The sequence below is a fragment of the Rhododendron vialii genome, chromosome 10a, assembly GCF_030253575.1.
Source record: "Rhododendron vialii isolate Sample 1 chromosome 10a, ASM3025357v1".
Classification (NCBI taxonomy): Eukaryota; Viridiplantae; Streptophyta; class Magnoliopsida; order Ericales; family Ericaceae; genus Rhododendron; species Rhododendron vialii.
This window is the reverse complement of record NC_080566.1, coordinates 17,812,812-17,836,996: the sequence shown is the minus strand read 5'-3', so window position 1 is coordinate 17,836,996 and position 24,185 is coordinate 17,812,812. Positions and strand designations below refer to the sequence as shown.

The following is a 24,185-nucleotide window of genomic DNA, read 5'->3' as shown; positions in this document are numbered from 1 at the left end:
CACATTCCACGTGCGCTCATGATTATCCTTTGGTGTAACCGCCTCAGCACGCGGGGCGACACGTGAGTGTGCAGGTGGCCGAGCCCGTAAGATCGCGGGGGTAGCCGAGCCTGAAGGGAAGCCGAGCCTGAAGGGAAGCCTAGCCAGAAGGGAATTCGGGCTAGGCGAACGTCGTCTGCGTAGCAGCCCCCAAATGGTGGCCGAGCCCAGTTGCTCAGCTCTGGGCCGAGCCTGAGCTTCAAGCGAGCATCGAGGGAGACATGGCCGAGCCTGAGCTTCAAGGGAGCATCGTGGGAGACAAGGCCGAGCCTGAGCTTCAAGGGAGCATCGTGGCCTTCCATCGAACGTAGCGACTGTGGCCGAACCAGAATATTCGGACCACTACAATAGCCCCTCAACTTCTTCTGCTACAAAGAGTACAGGAGCTTTGTAGCAGAAGAAGTTGACAATGAGTCTGGCTGAATATCAGTGGCCGAACCGTGATGAGAGCCTTTGCTGGTGCAAGGGCCAAATGTCGTGCGGACTCTAGAAAGCCCCTTGGCGTGAGAAAGTTGGCCGACCGCTATGAGGTCTTCAATGGGGCAAGCGCCGAATGTCATGTGGAATCTAAAAAGCCCCAACGGTTTTGAGAGTTGGCCAACTTGATACGAAGGTCGTTGATGGCATAAGCCTCTAAAATGCCCCGACGGTTGAGTGTTGGCCGAAGGCCGTTGATGGCGCAAGCGCCGAACAGTCGATTGGACTCTAAAAAGCCCCGACGGTTGAGGGTTGGCCGAAGGCCGTTGATGGCGCAAGCACCGAACAGTCGATTAGACTCTAAAAAGCCCCGACGGTTGAGAGTTGGCCGAAGGCCGTTGATGGCGCAAACGCCGTTTGTATAGGTGTGACCGAAGTCATCATTTAGATGCTCAGCCTATGCCGGTGTGGAGGAATACTTGGATTGAAATTGTGGTTGTACTTAGCTGTAGAGAGGAACGTCAACTTCAGCATAGGTCGATTGCTTGTAACCATTCGTATGAACGTCGTCTGCGCCGAACCAAACATGACCAAACCTGGCAAACTCGGTCAGTGCCTTGATCGTGTCAGATAAAACTTAGTTGCTCTTGTGGACCTAACGGCTATGTCGCCGAAGTGCGGTAGCCTTGAACACAGAAAGTTGGCGGACGGATATGAAGGCCTTTGATGGAGAAAGTGCCAACCGTTGGATCAACCGTTGTGTTGATTCCGGATCGTAGGTTCTAACGTCAAACTGCTCAATCCGAGCCAAAGCATAAGCCCCAACCGTAGTGTGGGGTTTAGGTTCGGCATAATTGTATGTCTTGGGGTGCTTCTTGGTTTGCAAGTGCTGGGTGATTACTGGTGCCGGCAGTTGGGGTGCGGCCGAGGTGAAGGATGCTGTCAAGCTCAGGATTCCCTGGGCTGCACGGTCAGCATAAAACTCTTCAAGAGCACAGAATCTCTCCACGACGCGCATCAACTCTCTCATGTCGTGTGGTGGGCGAATGGCGAGTTCGTCTAGGATCTTGCTGCCGGTTTCCAAACCGTTTTTGAAAGTGCGCGCAGCCCAATATTCATCGATTCCTGGAATTTCGTTGAACAACTGCCAATAGCGCTCGGCATATTGCTTGAGAGTTTCGGATGGGAGTTTCCTCATCTGAGATAAGGACTCAGGCTCTTTGGCCGTTTTGTTGCTCGTGATGAAGCGTGTGTTGAAGGCACGTTCAAGGCTGGCCAGGTTCCGTATGGATCCAGCGGGCAACTTGTTAAACCACTGGAGTCCTAGGGAGCCGAGGCTGGACGGGAACGCCTTACATTTTACTTCATCCTTTAGTGTGAAGAGCTCAATTGTCTGCCGGAAGTGGATTAGGTGAGTGTAGGCCTCGCAGGTTGCTCGGTCGAACTTAGTGAATTTGGGCAGATGGAAAGTTGATTCCGGCGCCGTGTTGATGATGTGGGAGGTGAAGGGAGAGACGGCGAGGTCCTTCAGTTGTCTTTCAAATCCTGGGCGCGGCGGTTTGCCGTGCTTGTCCGTCTTTGTTCTCTTTGAAACCCTTTCCTGGTTCTCCTTTGCTGACGCCTTCTCGGCGTCCCTGCGCCGAAGCTTGTCTCGAAGGTCCGTCGTTGTTCGGCGTGAGCCGTCGACGGTTTTGTCCTTGTTTCGACGGGTTCTATTGTCTTCGTTCGCACTCTCGGTGCGTAGGGCCTTCCCGTTTCGCCGTGCATGGTGTTCTTCATCTAGATTCTCAGGCGGAATGTTCTCTAAACGTTCAGAGACATGGGGTCTGGTCCGTGCGGAATCTCGGCTGTGGTGCCAAACCGTTGTGCGAGAGAACTCCGCACGACCAGTTGAGTACGTACTTGTAAATGACTCGGTATCCCTCGTCCTGGTCCGCTCATGATGGCTTCTAGAACGGTGTGTTTTAGATGCGGTGGGTTGCTTGTAGAGGATTATTTCTCTGGCGTCGCCCGGTGCCGGGGTGAAGCCTAGGCGATCTTTTACGGATCCGCGTTGGCCTCCCTCGTTCTGACACCCATGTGGTGGAGGTGGAGGTGGTGTTTGTCTTCCCCTACCCCCTCCACCAGATCTGGATGCTGATGGGGTGGTCTCTTGCTGCATGCGCTATTTCATTTGGGCCACCTCCGCCCTTAGCGCAGCCAACTCGTTATCGCCTTCGTCGTCGCGACGCTGTAGCAAACGGATGTAGGCCGTCGTTACGTCGTCCGCGACTGGTGAGAGACCGGATCCTGGGGCGAGGGACATGGACATGTGCTTCTCATGGGGTGTTGTGGGGATGACATTTCCGCTAGCGTCTTTGGTCCCTGAGATGGCCACATCCGTCTGATCTCCGCCCATGGTGAGTGGTTTGGTCATTGTTTCACGAAGGAGTGAGGAGATTTGGAGGATGTGAGAGCCGTTTGAATCAGAAGCGATTCACGTCAGGTTCACCAATTGTGTGGCCCGTGATCCTCGATCTTCTCCTCCGCTGGTGGTTCGATGGTTAGAGTCTTCTCCTCGCCTGCACAGGGAGCGCATGACTAAGACCTGGCCAGGGGTTGCCCCGGCAAGGCCCTCCGGCGAGAGGATAAGTATTGTGCAGAGAGAGGAGGCAGAAGACAATGAGTGTGAGTATGTAGAAGCATGTACCTGTTTAGGGTTACCATTGCTAGGTATTTATAGAGCTCCTTGACTTGCTCTCTAAGCACAAGCACGTGTCTTGCGCGGGCCAGGCGATGTCATCGTGACGTCACCAAACAGATCTGGTAACCGTTTTTAGGGCTGAGCTGGCACATTCCACGTGCGCTCATGATTATCCTTTGGTGTAACCGCCTCAGCACGCAGGGCGACACGTGAGTGTGCAGGTGGCCGAGCCCGTAAGATCGCGGGGGTAGCCGAGCCTGAAGGGTAGCCGAGCCTAAAGGGAAGCCGAGCCCGAAGGGAATTCGGGCTAGGCGAACGTCGTCTGCGTAGCAGCCCCCAAATGGTGGCCGAGCCCAGTTGCTTAGCTCTAGGCCGAGCCTGAGCTTCAAGGGAGCATCGAGGGAGACATGGCCGAGCCTGAGCTTCAAGGGAGCATCGTGGTCTTCCATCGAACGTAGCGACTGTGGCCGAACCAGAATATTCGGACCCATACAGTATTATATGAGAACGCTACATTCCTCTCCAACTGAACTACTATTTGCTCATCCCTAACCACGAGGTTTCTCAACTAATTGACTAGAGGAGAGAAATGATGTGTGCTGTAGAAGAATGGTTTATACTTGAACAATTAGATTCATGTTTTGCGAAAATAAATACAGTAAATATTGGCTGCATTCTTTACCTGCCCTTTTATAAAAGTGTGCGTGTGTGTGTATATATATATATTTTGTGCTTCCGCCCCCTCATGGTATCAGAGCCAAGTAGGATATAGTTGAAGAAGTAAACACTAAGTAATCTGTAAGTTGTTTTTATTCTTATTGAATTTTTAATTAGTATTTTAATTCTATTGTCATCATTTGAGCATTCTGTCAATGGCCACCTAAGTTGTTATCTATCCGTATGTGTAAGTCCTAGTGTGAGGCAGTCGAAAAGGATAGAATTAAAACTAGGTTATGCGTGTATACATGATAGGTCTTAAACATGGTTGTCTAGGATTAAAATATTGAAAGAAGAATCTCTAGGATTAAGCACAATGAATAGATTATTCAAATGTAGTTCTTCAGCCAGCTCCTCAATGACTTGGTTATTTGAATTTCCAGACATAGTCAATCAAGAAGAACATGAGTACCGAGATTTAAATACAGAATTAGGAAATTGGAATATACCCAAAATCCCAGTAAAAAAAATTTACAAAACAAGTTTTTTAGAAGATACTTTTAGAACTGATCAAGTAGCAAAAACTATAGAACAGGTTTATGCTATTACTAAACAAGAAAAAAGATTCACACTTCTTAGTAAAGAATCAGTCAAATGACACATTGAAAGAGGATATAGCTATATTCATGTAGGATTAGTATAAGTAGCTATTAAACCCCTTACAAGAAAAGGACTAAATTCTTCAGTCTTATTATCTTTAAGAGATAGTAGATTCACAGTCTATAATGATAGTCTATTAGGATTAATGGAGTCAAGCTTACATAATGGTCCAGTTTACTTTAACTGTTACCCTGATTGACCTCTTAGTCTAAAAGACAAGAATATATTAAAAGCCTTAACTTTAAATATTCAAACTGTCGGAGCAATTACTAAAATGCTCGAAGGAAGTCAATCAATTGTCTTGATTTACTGTGTTTATTATAAATGTATGAAAACTAATTTGAATATTCATGCCTAAGTCAAAAGTCCAAAGGATAAAACTTTACTCATACAAAGTAGCACTAATGCTAATATACAAGTACCCAAAACCATCTCATGAAGTGATATCCAGCTACCAGCCAGTTGGCTTAGTGAAAATAAAAGTTACCCACAAAAAATGTAAAATGATACTATTGATCTAGACTATATTCAACAATACCTAGATGATATGGTTAGGATAAGTTTTGATCAACAAAGAGTAAACCCTCCTCTTAGAATTAAAGAACTAAGCAGGTCAAATAGTTCAATCGCTATGCCTAGGCTAGATAGAAATTTATTTGATCCTAGAATTAAGCTAAAGGCTATTGAATCAAGTTTACAAATCAGTAAACCTTGTTATTCTACACAGTCAAAATTTGACGATGAAGACACTTCACAAGGGTCTCCAACTGAAACTGATTTTGAAGAAATAACCTCACACCCTGTTGATCCGTCTTTATGGGTTATAAATAAAGATTTTAATATTGATATTGACAAATTATTTCTTGAATTTAAGTCAAAAGAAAATAAGCAAAAAAGAAAAGAATATGCTAGTAAATATACACCTTGTCAACAATATAAAATAATAGCTTATTGGGAAAGATTTATGGAAGAGACTAAAAATCAAGTTTATTTTTTCGATTATTTGGAGCATTACTATAAAAAAAAAGCCAACACTATTACAAAAACGAAATGGAAAAAGTCAGATAATACTATTGTAGGGAGGTATTCCCGAGCAGATACATTTAGTTACCGAACACGTGATGTTTGGGAACACGTGGTAAATACGACTGGACTTATCGCCGGGCAGTATGAAGAACAGCGATATGGAACAATGACATGTGAAGTCCTTGGTCCATGCAATCTGTTCGGCTGAATAAAGGCCAATGACATGACAAGTCACTGGTGTAAACTATCTGTTCGGCAGATAAGAGACATTCTGATTACACTTAGACCAAGTTACATGTGAAGTCCTTGGTCCAGGTAGTCTGTTCGGCCATGAGACAGCCGAACAGAGAAAGAGCTCCAATCGAGAGTAGGAGCAGAGGGAATACTCTGGAAGATTCCAGAGTAGTCATGTCCCATAAAGGGATAGAGATCCCAAGAATATAGGATCTGAGAAAGATACCTAACAAGTATGGGATGTTCGGCTCTTAATGGAAAAGAATCCGAAAAGGACTCTTTTCTATAAACTGATAGAGGAAACGAGACTCCTTGATATCCTGAGTTTCCTATACGAGTTAGGAATCCTATGGAAATAGGGATGCTTGAGCAATAAGCATACGAAAGTCTATAAATATGAGGTGAACCTAGAGGAAAAAGGTACGCAATACATTGCATTATTATTGCTTTCCTACTGATAATTAGGGTTGAGTTTTCTAGTACGTGATACTAACAAAGGCATCGGAGGGCCTTTGCCACGAGAGGCAAAGGTGCACTCACCCCCTGTCTATTTTGCAGATTAGGGTTCAGACGTCGAGCTAGGGTTCCGGTGAAGAGGCACGAATAAGTCGTTGCGATCCAGTTGATTCGTAGTACCAACTGTTTTCATCCCCCTACAACTATTATAACCTCTAGCCATCCTCCTTTAGATTCTATAATTATTGATTACAAAGGTACATCTATAATAGCATCCCGATTCAAACTACCAAATGAGAGAGCTGAGTGCAAACAAATAGTTGAACAAATTAATTACACTAATCAGTGTTTCAAGACTATAAGGAAACAATTAGATAAAATAGAAACTACAATTGAAGACGGATCATCTAGCAGCATTCGCTCATCTAGTAAAAATATAGAAAAATCCCTTATACACCTTTCTGAAAAAAAAATCAAGAATTAGTATAAATCAGAATCAAAATATTTAAAAAATTGAGGAAATACTGACAAAGTTAGCTATTAAGTCAGAACCAGACGTACCCCAAGTTATCACAATTACAAAAAAATTATGATATTAGTACTTCTAGTCAAAATTCACCCACTTCTTCTGATGAAAGAAATTCACAACTACAAAGACAATTCTCTGGCCAAGAGATAAATCGTCTTTTTCACCCCTCAACAAATCCTACCAGTCTCACAAAGAATTGGTACTCTAGGCCAACCCCCCCAACCTACGATATGAAGAAAATAATTTAACTAATCAATTTTCTGTTTCCTCAAATAAGTTATATAAGTGGAATAATAATGGTCTAAGTGAACACCAAATATTAGAAAAGTTAAACCACATATCAATGGTTGCCAATAGTTACTTGAGTAACACTAACCTTAATCAATCACAAATTGTTGATTTATTAACTTCTGGGTTTATTGGAATGTTAAAAGCATTGTGGGATAAATACCTCACCAATGAGTCACGTGAAGAGATAAAACATGCCATCCAAATCAATGAGAATGGTCTCCCAATTTTTGATAATGATGTTGGCATGGGAGTACCGGATGGAGTTAATACTCTTATCTATACCATAATTAAACATTTTATTAGTAAACATAGTAACATTACTTCTAGAATACATGATCAGCTAAGTAATTTGCATTGTCCAACAATTTTAGATGGTACAAAGATGTTTTTATATCTAGAGTAATGCTTAGAGATGATTGTACAAAGTCATTTTGGAAAGAAAAATTTATTTGTCCACAAAATTAGAGATGTCCTTAGTCAACCTACAGGAGTAACTGAATATGATAAGTTAACATATGGTGACATTATTAGTACAATTCAAAAAGAAAGATTAAGAATGTGTATTGATATGAAAATTAGTAAACAAGCCCAAAAAAACAAAAATAAAGCCAAGTACGAGTTAGAAAACTTTTGTGAACAATACGGTCTACCTCCAGTAGCACCATCACGAAGAAAACATAAACATCATAAGAAAGTTGAGAATAAAAGTAAAAATTACAAGTATTCTAGGAATAATAAACCACAATCCTCTAAAGATAAATATTACAAAAAACCTAAAAGTCAAAAGAATAAAAAGAAAAATACAACTAATGATGTAAAGTATGACAAAAGTAATATTACATATCAAAACTGTGGTAAGAAAGGACATTATAAAAATAAATGTAAAGTTAAAGCAAAAATCAGTTAACTTAATATAAATGGGGGGGGGGGGGGGGGGGGGGTGTGGGCTTTAACCAGGGCTCTTGAAGTTGGTAACCCTTTGCATATAAATGCAATGGGGGTATTTATAGAGGAGGGAGATGAAGGTAACCAGCTGAAATGGGCTGGTTAGCCTTGGAGTGTAAGTCTCCCATGCATTAAATGCATGGGACAAGGAGATGGGAGTTTGCATGAGAGAGAGGGAAGATCCCCTGTCCGATATCACATCTTAGTTGATCAAATAGTGTACTGGATGGCACAAAAGTCTTGTAAATGTGGCTGAATAAAGGTGATGGGACTACCTTTGATCGGCATACGCTAGTAGTGGACATGCGTGCGCTAGTCATAGCCTGATCAATGGTCAAAGCTGACTGATGACTGACAAGTGACAGTGGACCAGCGCACACCAGTTTGGTACCAGCGTATGCAAGTAGGATTTTGTTGAGGCTTTTTGGTTCTGGCATGAGGGATTTTGAAAGGGTTTGAAAGAGTTCTGGAATACTCAAAGCTCAAACACACTAACATTCTCGGGATGTTATTGATCTTACTCATCATCGGGGAATCAAAGACCGTAAATAAACTAATCTGGACAATCCAGAATAGGGTGTCTACAAATACCTCTTCTTCATTGTCTCCACTCCCTACCTCCTCCTCCTCCTCCTCCTCCTCATATTCTTATACATCTCTTCAAAATTTAATAAAAAATTACAACTAATTAAATCTTGTTCAACTATTGCCCAAAAAACCATGTTAATTATATTAAAGGATGAGGAAAATACCTTCCAAAATCAATTTCGCCATCGGGAGGAGGCATAGCCGACCGAATAGACTCCAGCGATATCAAAGACGATGGTGATGGCAAAGGAAACATCACATATTGGTAAAAATAAAAAGAAACATATAAGCAAATATGTTAGACTCCATTAAAATGAACATATGATTTATGAAAATATTAAAATGAACAAAGTAACCAACACATTAAAATCCATAGTAACCAAGCAATACAGACTTTAACAATTAATCACATTTTTTCGTCTGCTTTTTTATGGCAACCAAACATAAGCATGTGGCAATATCAATTACAGACTTTGAACAATTCAACTAGGGTGTGGGTTGATAAATGAACCAAATCGAAATTTCTGTTTAGCATTAACTCTAATTCGAGCAGAAAAAAAGCAGTGAAGAAATAATAGAAATTGAAATCGAAACAAAAACAAGTTTTGTTCACATCCCCAATTTCAGTTCAAGCCCTAACCCTAATCAGAGTGAAATTGGAACAAGTTCTAGGGCTATGGCAGAGAGAGAGAGAGAGAGAGAGAGTGAGAGTGAGTGTATGAGTGTGTAGAGACGCTGGTGGTGCGTAGTCGCGTCGGTTAGCGGTGTGACACAATTGCAGCCTGTGGTGGTTGCCGTCAGTGGAGGGGAGGGGCTAATGGCGGCGGAGGTCGTCGGTCGTGGTGATGGTGGCGGAAGTCACCGGTAGTGTTGGCCGGTTGGTCTGGGTAAAGGTCGCCGTCCTCTCTCTCTTGCTCTCTCTTCGTTCAATTTTGAGCGCGAAAGAAGATTGAAGAGGAAACCGATACTGATTTTGATTTGAGTTTTTTTTTTTAACTGGGACCACTGCCACCTCAGCTGATGTGGCTGAGGTGTGCCGCACCTCCTGTGCGTGTAACATTTCTGATTTTCTCAGTATCACTTTTTTACTTTCTTGTTATTGATATATAAATGAATCATTTTAACCCATATTTTGGAGGGAAAACATAAAAAATAAAAATAAAAATAAAAAACAATTTTGCTATCAGTAGGATAGAGATCCCAACCTCCAGCTCGATCCTTCGTGGAAAGTAAGAGCTCCACTCCTCTACTTCTCGCAGCAGCTGTGTTCCCAAAATTCGAAATTTCCAAAACACAGATCTACTCTCTTGAAGACTCGGACTACTCTCTCTCTCTCCTTTTCAAAACACGGTCTCTCCTCCATCTCTTCTCAAACTCTGATCGCACCACCATCTCTCCTCTTTCTTGACTAATTTCCCTCTACGCTACCCCATACTCTCTTTTATCCATTTCTCCTCCTAAAGCATCGCCTACGGCCGCTGCAGCTGATAGGCGCGTAAATATTCACATAAGCGCCCCCTAATTTATCATTGCTACGTCTATTTATATTATTACTTGGAGTTTTATGCGTTTATTTTGTGTTGTAGGTATTTGGAGGCTTACCATTCTAATGGGCTTTACTATGGCAAAATTGGCATATGAGTGGGCAGATTGGTACATGGAGTTTCCAGCATGGCCAATGATACTAATTTAATTGATGGGCCCATTGTATGTTATGGGGCCAATGTTAAATGCTTGAAGAATTTGATTCTCTTTGACTGTGCACAAGTGCAACGTGTACTATTGAAGTTAAAAGGGAATTGGGTCAAGACCCAATTGGGTAGAAATTTGTTGCTCAATTATCAAAGGAAATGAATGGGCCCAAATTAATGATTTCGTATAAGGGCTTTTGTAAGAGGAAAAAGAAGGGGCTGCTATCCGAGATACATTGTCGGCTACGTGGCTTATAAAAGGGAAGCAATCAAGCAACACTTTCACACACGAAAAAGAGGAACGGAGAACGGGGCTGCCGAGCCGAGGCTTTTTGTTCCTAATATTGTTTACTTTTCTTTCGAGTTTTTCCTACAAGTTTTGAAGCTTTGTTCAATTACTCGCACTCTGGTAACTCGTTTTAATTTCTGTTCTTAATAAAAGTTATTCGTTGATATTTGATTAGTTGATATTTCTTGTTTATTTTTCATCTTGCGTGATAGAAGCATGTTTCAAATTAGGGTTTCTTTTGTTTCTTGCTTAATAATGAGTGGGTAGTTGTTTAGGTATGGTCGCAGAGTGATTAGTACACCATGACCAGGTTGGACATGTTCTGCTCATGTTTTTCAAACAATAAAGAAAATACAATTTTAGGTTAACAAAGAACATTTGTTAGACGAACCTTGGCATTGTCGGAGCCCATGTGAATGGGGGAATGGGGGTCCAAAACTCATTCTCCACTGCACATGGGTAAACGGCGACCACAAAGGTTCGCATCTTTTGGGGTAGCTTTTTCTCTCTAAAATCAAATGTTTTTAAGAACACCGAACAGAGCAGATAAGTTCGGAACTGGTTGCGAGTGCTATGAACCCTACGACCGTACCTCCTTTTAATTATTTGAAAAGAACAATCAATTTCCTAGGTTTTAGTTAATCTCAATCAAATCGACAAGGGGTGACTATCTAAGAGCCCGTTTAAATTATAACAATCCGACTTTTTAAGTCAGTACACATCACCGTCTTTGTGGATTTGACTCCAGTCTTACCGAATATTGTGCTACGTCAATCTCTGCCCTACGCTTGGGGCAACCCATTAATTTAGGACTAGGAAATCGTCAAGCATTTTTGCCACCGACAGCCACAGGGTGATACCACCTCCACCATCTGACTCCAACAGTAATCGAGTTCTTCTCTAGGTAAGGTTTTCTATATCTATCTATTCCATTACTACTTGTTTGCAATTTAGGGCTCTGTTTGCGATTCAGGGTTTTAATCGATCTTTCTTGATCAATCTGTCCATTATTGTTTGTTCCCTTCAGGACATTCCACTTTGATTTGGGCTTTATATGGGATTTAAAGTGTTTGAATTAGGGTACACAAACAAATTGCAGATTAGTTCTCTCATATATACCAGTTCTCTCTCTTCCCCAAAATTAGGAAATCGCAAAATCTCCCTCTCTCTCCCCCAATGGATCGCTCTCTCTAGAACTCCTCTTGTTGAAGAGCATATTTACAGATCAAAGTCCTAAATGAAGAAGGTCCATTTGAAAACTGGTAATAGATCATTTTGCCCTAGTTTTGTTCACTAGAGTTATTTGTTCTTCTCAGATTGTTCTAAACACTCAAATTGTTATCATCTTAGCACTATGAAGCTATTTTTTAGTTACACATTACTGACAGAGTAATTTCAAAGAGTGACTTTTTGTTTCAAAGTAGAACCAAATTTATACCGGGAAACATTTCCCCAAACTTTTGAACCCATTTTGACTCTCTCGCTCTCTTCAAATCTCTTACATATTATGGCTAAATTTTTTTCTTTATATGTGGAGGGTAATGATGCTTTGATTGGTAACTATAACCAAATCTAACAAGCTACTCATGCTATCCCTACTTTATTCAGAGTATCACCTATTCAGTTTCCTCAACACTTCACGATTTTTGCAGGGCATTCTAGTTTTGGATCGAGCTTGTCAATTGCACTTGCAGCTTCCTAATGTGCTATTTATATAGCTAGGATGGATGGCAATTTGTCGAGTTTGTCAACGGTAGCTTCCTAATGGCAATTTGTCAACGGTAGCATTTCCATAGTTTTGGGCTTGTTATGGGCTATGAAGCTCTGACTGGCTGTTGCAAAGTCGTAGCAGTGTAACACATGACGGACGCAAATCACACCCCAAACACGTTAGGATACCATGGCATTTGCCACATGGCGTATTTAACTTATTCGTAGTGACTTGTATCATTAGACCAGTTATAGAGACAAGTTTGGACATGTCTGTCCTATATCCAACTGCATTTCAGGACGCATTAGCAACAATTATTGTTGATATTAGCAGTAATAAAAGAAAAGAAATAAAAACACTTGTGCTAGTTGCTTGAATGAAATTTGTGAGTTGATCTAGTCCATTGTTTTCTTATGTTGGTGAGTTGCTTTCGTATCCAATGCAGTAATAGCCATAACCTAGAATTTTTATAGTTTCCTGTGAGTGTCTTGTATCCCATGTCCATAGAATCTTACCACTGTTATTATTTTGGACTGTTGGCCCTAGGAAACCTATTAATTCCTCGGAGGTTGCTGGGAGTCTGCTTTACAACCTAATCAATGTGTGATTGTTTCTGTTTTAAAAAAAAAATTTGGGCTTGTTTCTCAAGACCCTCTCAGCCCTTACAGCCACACATCTCTATTTGTCCTCCTCTCATGTGTGCCACAACATTTACTCTCGACCTTTATCTAGTATATGATGCTCAAAAAATTGAATTGCTTACAATACAGGTTAATTCGTTTGGTTTTAATGTTCTGTACATGGTTGAAATTTAAAATTGCATATGTTGAACATGAATCATGTTTTCTTTGTCAGTTTGTAGCTTAAGTTGAATGCTTTGCAGATGAATGCATATTTGGCATCATATTCAAAAGTAGGATTTACTTGGTTTTCTATTACATCTCTGTTGCTCATTATATAAAACATCTACTGTATTCCATGAAACTAGAAGGTTCAAAACAATGATTAGAGGGTTCAAAACAGACCCCTGGCAGCATCAACATAATGAAGTTCCATCAAAAACTTGTATCCATTCATATAGGGAACAAAACGTATGGGCAAATAACCTTGGAATACTCCTTAAATTAAGTCATTGCATCCCTCAAAGCTAAAACCTTTAGTTCCACCATAACAGGAAAAACACAACTTCAAACTACATAACATCTACTTCCATTATGTCTTCTCCACCGTGTCCAAATTTCCTCGCAAGATGGTTAAGGGAAAAGAATTTAAACTTTCTCATGGAAGTTCACGACCATGAATGGGGAATAGATAGTAGATGATATGCACAACATACTAACATCCTCCCATAAAGATCTACTATTCCTCAAACCTAATCTTCTTAGCGCTAATCGCCACCCACCTGCTATAAAATCAAATCACAAAAATAGGATAATCAGTTACTGACAAAGAAACCTAGGTTTATTCAGTTGAAAATCACCCACACAGGAACTATTTTCACAGCTACCTTGTAATGATAATTGCTCCATTATCACTTATAAGAATTTCCACAAAAATGGTGGCCTTGCCTCAAAATTTACATACTGATGTGTGTTTTACACCCCTTACTACACGTTTTACATACCAACACTTCCTCATCCAAAAGGTGAAAGAATTGAGGTAGGTTTCAAACAACTCAAATGATATCTATCAAAAATGACAATTCTTACAATTTCAGATGAAAGGAATAAGATGAACTAGCAACATGTGAGCAAACATAAGATAGTTATGTATAGACATGCATAGACTCAGCTACGATATTCGCAAACAACTAAAAAAATTTAGCGAACTAAAACCATAAGAGAATTGCAGTCTAACATAAAATTGTAGCATACATTCTAGTCAAAACAATTTGAACACACAAACAAAGCTAAAAATCAAAAGCATAATGATAGTGATCCAACCCAACCTTCTTATCCCTTGCGAGTCTAAGCCTTTTGATTGTGCCAAACTGTCAAAGAAAGTTGCAAAAATATGGCAAAATATAATTCCTTGTTTGGTGATTCATTTAAACATACGCTCTGATACTCTATTCTAAGAGCTAGGTAAAGGTCAACTGCTAGATGAAAATCAGCCTAGCTAGGCACCAACTAGTTGGCTGCCTAGGGAGCTAGTCAGCCTTTGGCAAAAAATTTCATGAATCCATCAGTACACCAAAGCCCTCAATTCCTGTGAGGCAAAAATCACTTCGTGTGTGTGTGTGTGTGTGTGTGTGTGTGAGAGAGAGAGAGAGAGAGAGAGAGAGAGAGAGAGAGAGAGAGAGAGAGAGAGAGAGAGAGAGAGAGAGATGATCTGCAATTAGTTTATGTACCCTAATTCAAACACTTCAAACCCCGTATAAAGCCCAAATCAAAGTGGAATGTCTTGAAGGGAACAAACAATAATGGACAGAGTGATCAAGAGAGATCGATTAAAACCCTAAATTGCAAACAGAGCCTTAAATCGCAAACAAATAGTAATGGAACAGATAAATATATAAAACCTTACCTAGAGAAGAACTCGATTACAGTTGGAGGTGGTATTACCCTGTGGCTGTCGGTGGTGTAGCGGCCGTAGGCGGTGGTTTAGGAGGAGAGATGGATAAGAGAGATTACGGGGTAGCGTAGAGGGAAATTAGTCAAGAGAGAGGAGAGATGGTGGTGGTGCGATCGGAGTTTGGGAAGAGATGGAGGAGAGACCGTGTTTTGAAAAGGAGAGAGAGAGAGAGAGAGAGAGAGAGAGAGAGAGTAGTCCGAGTCTCTGAGAAAGTAGATCTATGTTCTCGAAATTCTGAATTTTGAGCTGCAAGAAGTAGGGGAGTGGAGCTCTTACTTTCCACCTAGGATCGGGCCGGAGGTCGGGATCTCTGTCACTGTTGATAGCAAAATTGAATAAAAAACTTGATTGAAAAACACTTATTTTGGTTTTTTTTAAAAAAGGTTTAACATAGAGATACCCAAACAGAAAAGCTATGTGCACAGCATGCTGTGCACAGAGCCCTTTTTCTCCCGTCTTGGGTTGTACGAAGATGATCGGAGCCGCTTATTTTGTTCAAAATATATCGTTTAAGGTCTCTGTAAAAAATGAGTTTCATTCGATATCGTTAGAGGTGTTAACAAAACATCCAAAATCACTTCAGAATTTAGGCCTATATTCTGAAGTGATTTTGGGTGTTTTGTTAACACCTCTAACGATATCGAACGAAACTCGTTTTTTACAGAGACCTTAAACGACATATTTTGAACAAAATGAGCGGCTCCGATCATCTTTGTGCGACCCAAGGCGGAAAAAAAAGGGCTCTGTGCATAGCATGCTGTGCTCGTAGCACAGCTCATACCCAAATACTCTCAACTTTTTCACCCAAATACGGGTTATGATCCCAGCAATTTGGAAGGCGCTACAGCTGCTAATGACTTTCTCTCTCTCTCTCTCTCTCTCTCTCTCTCAAAGACTGAACCCCGCCGGGAAAGAAAAACACTCGCCGGGGAAAATGCATCATGTCGCCGCACACTCGAAGCTGTGCCGTCTAATCGACGAGTCTCTCCGTCCTTTCGCCGTAATTTTATTCCATTCTCTTTGTTTTTCTTCCTTCAGCACTCCCTTATTGCTCTGTACATCCCGTTTAATCTTCTTATTCACTAGAATTCTTTGTGTTAATCCCAGTATTTGCAGGAGGAGGAATTGGCCAAAGAGATCGAGAAAGACCTTCTCATCGTTCTTTCTCAGGTTCCCTTCTCTTTAAACCACGGACTCAAGCGAACACCCTGGGTCCAAAAAATGCAATAAAACTTTGTGGTTTTTTTACATACTAGCAGCAATAGCACGGGAATCGTAAAACATAGAAAATTTAAATTCTACTCCGTAATATGTACTTTTGACAATTAATTTTTTTTTAATTTCTTTTAACTATGGAGAATTGTAGAAATTCTAAAGTCTCTTGCGCCACGACATTAATTCTCATTCCCTGCAATGCTTTCCCTAATCCAAGGAAACACAAACAATAGGCTCTGCAGCTAAATCCTAATCCCTAATGTTTTTGTTCGACTGGTATGCTGAGTTTCTGTTATGGGTGAGCCATGCTTCTTCTTCTGCTAGTTGGTGGCTCTAACATCCCAATTTGTATGCAATGTTATGCTAAGTTTCTGTTTTTCTTGAATACTCATCAACCCTAGCTTTGCCTCTATGTAAATCTGTGTATAATACTATCATTTTAAAGAACTGATGAAAAAAGAAACATTATTTCCAGCAAATTTAAAGAACTGATGAAAAAAAAAAAAAGTAACTGAACTTACCTTCCCATTGTTCAGAACTAAAAAATAACTGAATGCGGTTAAGTCATCAACATCCAATCTTGAAAATGGACCTAAACAACATAAAAAGGAGATTAGTTAAGACTTTCAACTCAACTATTAATCAAGTCAACATTCTATGTTCTTGTGAGTTGGTTAAGCAAGCCAGCATTTTATGGGTCCTTCTAAACTGAAATTTACACACAAATTGTTTGAAAAGTTAATTCATAACATGCTTGGTAGTCAAGTCCTTGATTTTTACGTAGAGCAAGTGCGGACTCGACACCTGTAGTGTCAAAGCACATGAGGAAGAACAGAAAAAATATGTATATGGTATTCTACTAACATGAGGGAGGAACGAAAATACCTACCTTCTAGATGAAGGATGATTCGAGAAGTTCACATCAGCAATTTGCTGTTTAGCGGTGGCACGTATTACCTATGCATTTCTTCTTTCACAGCTCATAACTTCATACATTATGGCAGATTTTTATTACATACATGAGATAACTCTGGTAGAGACATTGGTGGGAATGATAAAAAAATTTAGAAGTAGATACTCATCAGGGTGGAGAGGAGCTACATGCATCAAAGAACTTCAAATTGCGGAATGAGAGAAAATTGAGGACCTCAACATAATTAGACACGTAAATTTGCTAGAGAAGATTTATAAAAACGGGAGAAGATTTGGAAATGACAAAAAAGGGAGAAGATTTATAAACTTGGAATTTATATCGTGTCTTATTGGCAACCAACAAATCCTCTTATTGGCAACCAACAAATCCGGGCAAATTTTTTTCTGATCGGCACATATCCGGACATTGATTGAATAATTTGTTCTTTCCCTCTTCTAAGCCGAAGCAATGAAAATTAGACTTAAATTTGTAAGGTCAAACAATATTAGCATAGTATATATGTAGGATTTACTTATGCCATAACTACCTTTCCTTCATCCCACAAATCCTGCTTGATTAATATAGGATCCTTGTACATGTTTAAATTCCATGTTTGAACAAATTATCCCACAAATTAAAGATTTGAGATTTCTTTCAAACATTCAAAAATTATTGTACTAAATAATTGTTTTGGCCAATCAATTGTTGTCACTTCGCGCCGTGAGGCCTTCTCACTAATAGACACTTTTGCTTAATATATAGTATAGATGTGTTGTATTTTTTAAATATTGTATCATTCATATAAAGTTAGAAATTAGAAAAGATGACTATTCACTTAAATTCACTTAAATTTGTGTGTAAGTTCAACCAAAAAAAAAAAGAACTAAGCCCGATAATTTCTCACTCAATTACTCAAAGTATAAACTTCCATTTTATAGAGTGTCCTGTGTACAAAAATATTTTTAGTACATTTTTGTCCCGCTAAGATAAAATTCTGAAGTCACCCCTACCCTTGTCTTTTCTTCGATTTTGGGGTTTTTGTTTTGCTGATGGATGGTTGCTTTTATGAATTATCTTTCAGTTCTTTCGGCAAATCCAGCAGTGGATACATGAACTTGATGAGGATTCCAACGACAATGTCAGACTCACTCTCACTTGCTTTCTTTTTCTCTTCATTATGTCGTTTTCTTGTCAAATGGAATTTGAAATTGGTTGGACACTTTAGCTCCCCATCAGTTAAAAACCTCCAAATCTGAAACAGGTTGTGGTGGTGAACGTAGCAGCTTCTGACCACGAAACTTCACTTCGTCACGATCATGACTGCTTGCCTAAGCTCATTGGTGACTTGGTAATTGGTCTTTATCATGCTAAAGATGAGTTTTCCACCTTTTTGAATGTGATTCTGTGGGATTCAGCACTACCGGGAGAAGCTTCTTTTTTTTCTTTTTCTCCTGGTGTTATTAAAGATGGGAGATTATTACTTTGTTGTAATATCAATGTTGTCAAATAACAATATAACATGATATGTAGTTTTCAGCTTTTAATGTTGAAGAACTATGATTGCTCTGACTTAAAGTTCTTGTCATTTATTTTTGAATGCCATTGAAGAGAACTTTGGTTTTGATGGGTGTCTAGATTGCTAAAGTGGTCGATGAAACAGTATGCTTGGAGAGACATCATGTGCTCGTGTGCGTATGAGCATAATGAAGGAAAATAGTAAGTTGCCTCTAGATAAAGACACAAAATGACTCAGAGAGTGTGGAACATTCCACTCTAAACATATTAGTTTTAGAAAGTAGTGTGATTAAGTGATATACCATTTTAGGCCTCTCTTTGCTGATATGCATTTCAAAAGCTTCTCGTGTGTTTAGACATTGTCGTACTATGACTGTCCTTGTATTAGAAATACCTGACCTTGGGGTAAAAGAAACATTTACCAGAATATTAAGATGAATGCTTAGATCATTTTGGAGCATCATCCATTGTGTTGTTGATGATTTGTACCTGTTTTCTGGTACTTGAATTGCTGCCGAGCTGTCAAGGTCCACTTTCTCCCCTGCTAATATTCTTCTCTTGAACTCATGTTTTTTTGTTTTCTTACAGATACTTTTCCTATCTTTTGAGAGTCAATTTGTTCAACATTTGGCCGGAAACATTCTTGTAGCCATCTTTGACTACATGGTGGCATCTGTATGTGAAATATGTTAGCTTGAGAATTCAATTCATTCCTGTTTATCTTGTGCTTATCTTATTAGAGTTATATGCTAAATAGGGAGGCAATTGGGGTGAATTTATGCGATCCTTGTGCGTTTGCTTGGAGTTGGCAATTTCTAATGCTCTTTTGCATTCTTTGGAGCATCCAACTACTAAAGCCCTGGTTTCAAATCGCGATTCATCAAGTGCCATTATTTCCTTGACGTCAAAACTTACAAAAGCTAATTGGTCTTCAGTGGCTTGTGTTGGTCGGGTTTTACGCAATATGTTGAAACATTTGAAGGAGGACCTTGATGACCAGCTTCTTGAAGTGTACTTGAATTCAATCAGTTCTTGTCTTCCAAATTTGCCTTGGAAGTCATTGGATCAGCTTCACAATGATCAGAATTGTGAGGCTGTTAAAATATCTAATGGGAATTTTTACTCTAGAGTTGGGCAACTAGATTCAACACTCCTGTTTCGTGGTACTCTTGTTCAGATTTTCTGTTCCTTGGTTAATTCACGTGTGTGGATGGAAGCTGTTGGTGTGACCTTAAATACGCATCCTATTATTTGTGAAATCAGCAACCTCATTCCCAGACTTTTAGCCTGGTGTCTTGGTCATGGAGATCGAAACAATATGGGCATGTCTGAGTACTTTAGACACAAGATGTTGGTATGGATTTCCATTAGTCGCTCTTTGAATGAATTTCAAAGTTTGATGAGTTTTGTTTTATGCACTTTATCTTCTTCTTCTTTTCTTTTATTATTCTGTTGGAATTATATTTAAAACTCAGACGTACTACATGAAGTTTGGTTATTATGTTTGTGGCATTGAGCTTCCTGTGAGGACTTTAAATAAACTCCTTAAGTGCGTACCTCCCCATTTCTCCCATTTTCCGATTGAATTTCGATGATCCGAGTCGCTCATTGTGATCAGAACGTGATTTTAAGAGTATCTGCGAGAAATCGGCAAAAAAAATGACCGGGAAGGGTTTGATTTGAGCAGTTTTTATTTGAACCATTCAATAAAAAAACTATTCGGATAAAGCCCTTCCTGACATTTTTTTTGACGATTTATCGTGGGGACCCTTAAAATTACGTTCTGATCACATTGAGCGGCTCGGATCATCGAAATTCGATCGGGATCTATGAGATCCGCACTTAAGCTAATTAGGGGACTCTATATATATATGGAACATGGAACATTGTACTCGCTCAATTTGTATAAACCATTGTACGATATCATGTAGTGTTGTATAATGAGCATCATGTTCCTTCATGAAGGAACATGATGCTATCATTTTTATTTCATAAATCATATAAAAAATGAGCATTATGAAGGAGTATTTTCTTTCTTTCTTCTGGTTGCCAGAAGCACGAATAGATATGAGCAAATATGTGACATGATACTGTGCTACTACTCTGATACGATATCGCAAAATGATGGTCACAAAACTAGGGCAAGATGTTTTGCATGCGTTCATTATAAGTAGTTCGTAAGTATTTCATGTCTTCTTTTTGAATTAAAAAAGCTTGGTAGGACTTCTGAACTTGTTGATTACTGTTAAGTTATGGGTGTAGTGTGCAATTAGTGCATAATTAATCTCTTATGTAAATAGATTAGTAGATAAGGATGTAGAGTGTAATTATTCCTTTACTCTTGTATAACTGAACGGAATGAGAAAATAGCCCTACGTTTTGGGTCTCTATTCTATCGTCCAACTTTACATGGTATCAGAGCAAGAGATCCAAAGTTACCCATCGTTAGAAACTTCCAACCTCTTTGTTACCCATCGTTCAACACCTGACAGCCCCTTGTTGACTCTATACTGCATCCGACAACCTTGTTCCAGTCTTTGGTGATCTTCGACAGCATCCAATATCCTTCGATCATTGCTGTGCACTGCTGCAGACCTTTGCCTTGGTATTACCCAGCCACATCGACACTCGCCGGACGCTACCCAGCCTCACCCTTGTGACCCTCAGGCGATTCTCTGGTGATCTTCGTGGTAGCTACGTCTGTGCTGTTTCTGGAATTCTTGACTATCGCGATCCTTTTTTTGAGTTTTTTTTTGTGGCTGCGTCAGTGCTTTCTACACAATGTGAAGTTGGGTCTGGACTGGTAGTTCTCATTTGGATTGGTAAGAGTTTTTTTTATGTTGGTTTGTGTTTGAATCATATTAAGTGTTTGAATCATATTAAGTAAGTGTTTCTAGAGCCTTATTCTTTCTTATTCTACATCGGTTATTATCATCTAATTTCGTTGAAATGTCGGATGAAAAACAAAAGGCTTCCTCTAGTCCAAATGATGAGTTGAGTCGTGTAGGGACTCTGGATAACTATTCTCTGGATATTTGTCACATTAAGTTGGATGGTACCAACAATTTGATTTGGTCTCGTATTTTTACTTTGGCTATTGAGGCCAAAGGGATGTTAAAGTTCATTGAGGGGCTTGTTACTTCACTTGTTGAGGCGGTTGAACTCAAGAAGTTTAAATCTCAGAAATCGTTAGTTATGACCTGGTTGTTTAACTCTATGAGAGTTGATATTTGCCATACTTTCCTGCTTCTTGATATTCCACATCAAATTTGGACTACCACAGCCCAAACCTATTCTCAGCAAGGTAATGGTGCAAAGTGCTTTGAGTTGAGGAAGAGACTCCGTACTTTGGAACAAAATCATCGATCCCTCATTGTGTACTTTGCTGACTTGAGTGGAGCATGACAGAAATTTGATTATTATCAGAGTTTCAGGCTGGTTGTGTTGTTGATGCTGCTAATTGGCTGAAGAGGATAGAGAAAGAGCGTGTTTATGAATTTCTTGCTGGTCTTGACGTGGAATATGATCCGATTAGAGTGCAAGAGTTGGGTCGTGTTCCGTTGCTGTCTTCGGGAGAGGCCTATGCCATTGAAGAGAGTAGGAGGGCTGCTATGGTGCATACTCTTACTTTTGATCGTTCTGCCTTGGTTGCCATTCCTCAGGGTCAGTTTGGTTCTATTGGTGGGCTTGTTCCTTAGAGTGGCAAGTCATAGTCTGGTGCTAGCAGTGGGCCTATTGATCGCGAGTCACTCCGGTGTGATCATTGCCACAACCCCGGCCATACCAGGGATTTCTGTTGGAAGTTACATGGTTGTCCCTCTCGTGGGCAAGGGGGTGGACGCGGTCGTGGTCTCATGCGTTGTCAGTACTAGGGTTTAGGTATCTTCTGATCATGTTAGTGAATTTTCTCAGGGGGAAATGCAAGCTCTCAAGCGCCTAATGGCTCAGGCTGATTCTCCATTTACTATAGCTCCCACTCCCACAGCAGGTCCCACTTCATCCTATTTTGCTCACATAGGTATTCCAGCTAGTGCATTTACTGTCTCTTCTACTATTTTTTGGATTATAGATTCTGGTGCCTCAGATCATATGACAGGTTGTTCCTCTGTATTTGATTCTTGACAGGTTGTTCCTCTGTATTTGATTCTTACTCTACTTGTTCCGGTAAGGATAAGGTTAGAATAGCAGATGGATCATTCTCTGCTATTTCAGGGAAAGGTTCTGATCGCGATTCTCCCTTTATTTCCCTCTCTTCGGTTTTACATATTCCAAATTTTGCCATTAACCTTATGTCCGTTAGTAGTCTTACTCGTTCTGCAAAGTGTTCAGTGACCTTTTTTCCTACTCATTGTGTTTTTCAGGAACTGGACATGGGCAAAGTGATTGGTAGTGGTAAAACACACGGTGGCCTTTATTTTTTGGAGTTTGCACCTCGTTCACCCATGTCATAAGGTCTTGCTCTACAAGCAGATACGAGTCCAGCTCTCTCTATGTCACATCAGTGGCATCGTAGATTGGGTCATCCCTCTTTTGGGATTTTAGAGAAACTTTTCCCTAATTTAATTAAGCATTGTTCTAGGAGTCATTTTTTTTGTGAAGCCTTTGAGCTTGGAAAACATAAACGTTCATTTTATGCACCTATTAATAAACGGAGTGCCTCTCCTTTTATGGTTATTCATTCTGATGTTTGGGGTTCTCCGGTGACCTTTCTCAAAGGTTTTCGGTGGTTTGTCACTTTTATTGACAGTTATTCTCGTGTTACTTGGGTGTATTTACTTAAGTAAAAAAGTGAAGTCTTTTCTTGTTTTAAATCTTTTCATGTGATGGTGCGCGCTCAATTTGACACAAATATCAAAATTCTCCGTAGTGACAATGACACTGAGTATATTGATAGGAATTTTAGGGCTTTTCTAGATGAAAATAGTATTCTTTTTTAGACGACTTGTGTTGGCACTCCACAACAAAATGGAGTTGTTGAATACAAAAATCGTCATCTTGTTGAGGTTGCTTGCTCTCTTTTATTCACCATGAATGTTTCCAAATATTTATGGGGAGAAGAGATTTTGACTGCAACTTATCTTATCAACCGTATGCCATTAGTGTTCTTCACTTCAAAACTCCTATTGAGTGTCTTCCTAACAGTTCTCGTGTCTTGACTCTTCCTCAAAGAGTTTCTCACCCTGTTGGTGGCAAGTTAGGTCATAAAGCCAATAAGTGTGTTTTTGTTGGGTATTCTTTTACCCAGAAGGGCTATAAATGTTATGATCCTCACTCTAGGAAGTTTTTTGTCTCTATGAATGTCACTTTTTGGGAAACCGAGTCTTTTTACTCTCCCCCCACACGATCTCTTCAGGGGAAGCAGTATATTAGTCAGGAAGAGATGAGGGAGGAAGAGGTGTTTACATCTCAGAATCAAGGGTCATGGTCACTTCCTTTTCATAGTGAGGGGGAGAAAAAGAAGTCTGGAGTGGAACCAGTGTCTGTTGATAGTGCAAAACAGGATATTGGTGGACGAGTGGATGGGGATAGGCGTATCAGACCAAGTGAATGGCCTACTACCTTGGAAAACGTACCAAAAGAAAGTAAAGAAAGGCCAATCTTCATGTGTATTGCCATCTTGCCAATCACCATCCCCTGCTTCAGTTCTGGACTCCTCAGTTGACTCATCTGGTAATGAATCTTCTCCCATTGAACCTCCTATTATTGATTCTGATAATCGTTCTGTTGCTCTTCGGAAAGGTGTTAGGTCATG

At 40.2% G+C, this 24,185-nt stretch overlaps 1 protein-coding gene and 1 long non-coding RNA gene across 4 annotated transcripts in view; both read left to right on the top strand.

Moving 5' to 3' along the window:
* The first annotated feature begins 11,341 nt into the window (after positions 1–11,341).
* On the top strand, positions 11,342–12,575 carry LOC131303740 (uncharacterized). Its single transcript, XR_009192171.1, has 3 exons — positions 11,342–11,409; positions 11,533–11,767; positions 12,158–12,575. It is a non-coding gene; the product is annotated as an uncharacterized LOC131303740 (long non-coding RNA).
* Positions 12,576–15,624: 3,049 nt separating this feature from the next.
* LOC131303739 (uncharacterized) overlaps positions 15,625–24,185 on the top strand; it is a 36,598-nt gene continuing 28,037 nt past the window's right edge. For 2 of the 3 annotated variants that reach the window (XM_058330719.1, XM_058330720.1), the window contains exons 1-6: positions 15,642–15,790; positions 15,898–15,960; positions 18,000–18,056; positions 18,180–18,266; positions 19,022–19,108; positions 19,191–19,787. In XM_058330719.1, coding sequence (XP_058186702.1) covers positions 15,644–15,790; positions 15,898–15,960; positions 18,000–18,056; positions 18,180–18,266; positions 19,022–19,108; positions 19,191–19,787 — 1,038 coding nt within the window. In that variant the 5' untranslated portion in view covers positions 15,642–15,643. Of the gene's footprint in view, positions 15,791–15,897; positions 15,961–17,999; positions 18,057–18,179; positions 18,267–19,021; positions 19,109–19,190; positions 19,788–24,185 lie in introns of all 3 variants that reach the window. The other variant, XM_058330718.1, reaches the window with a different exon arrangement.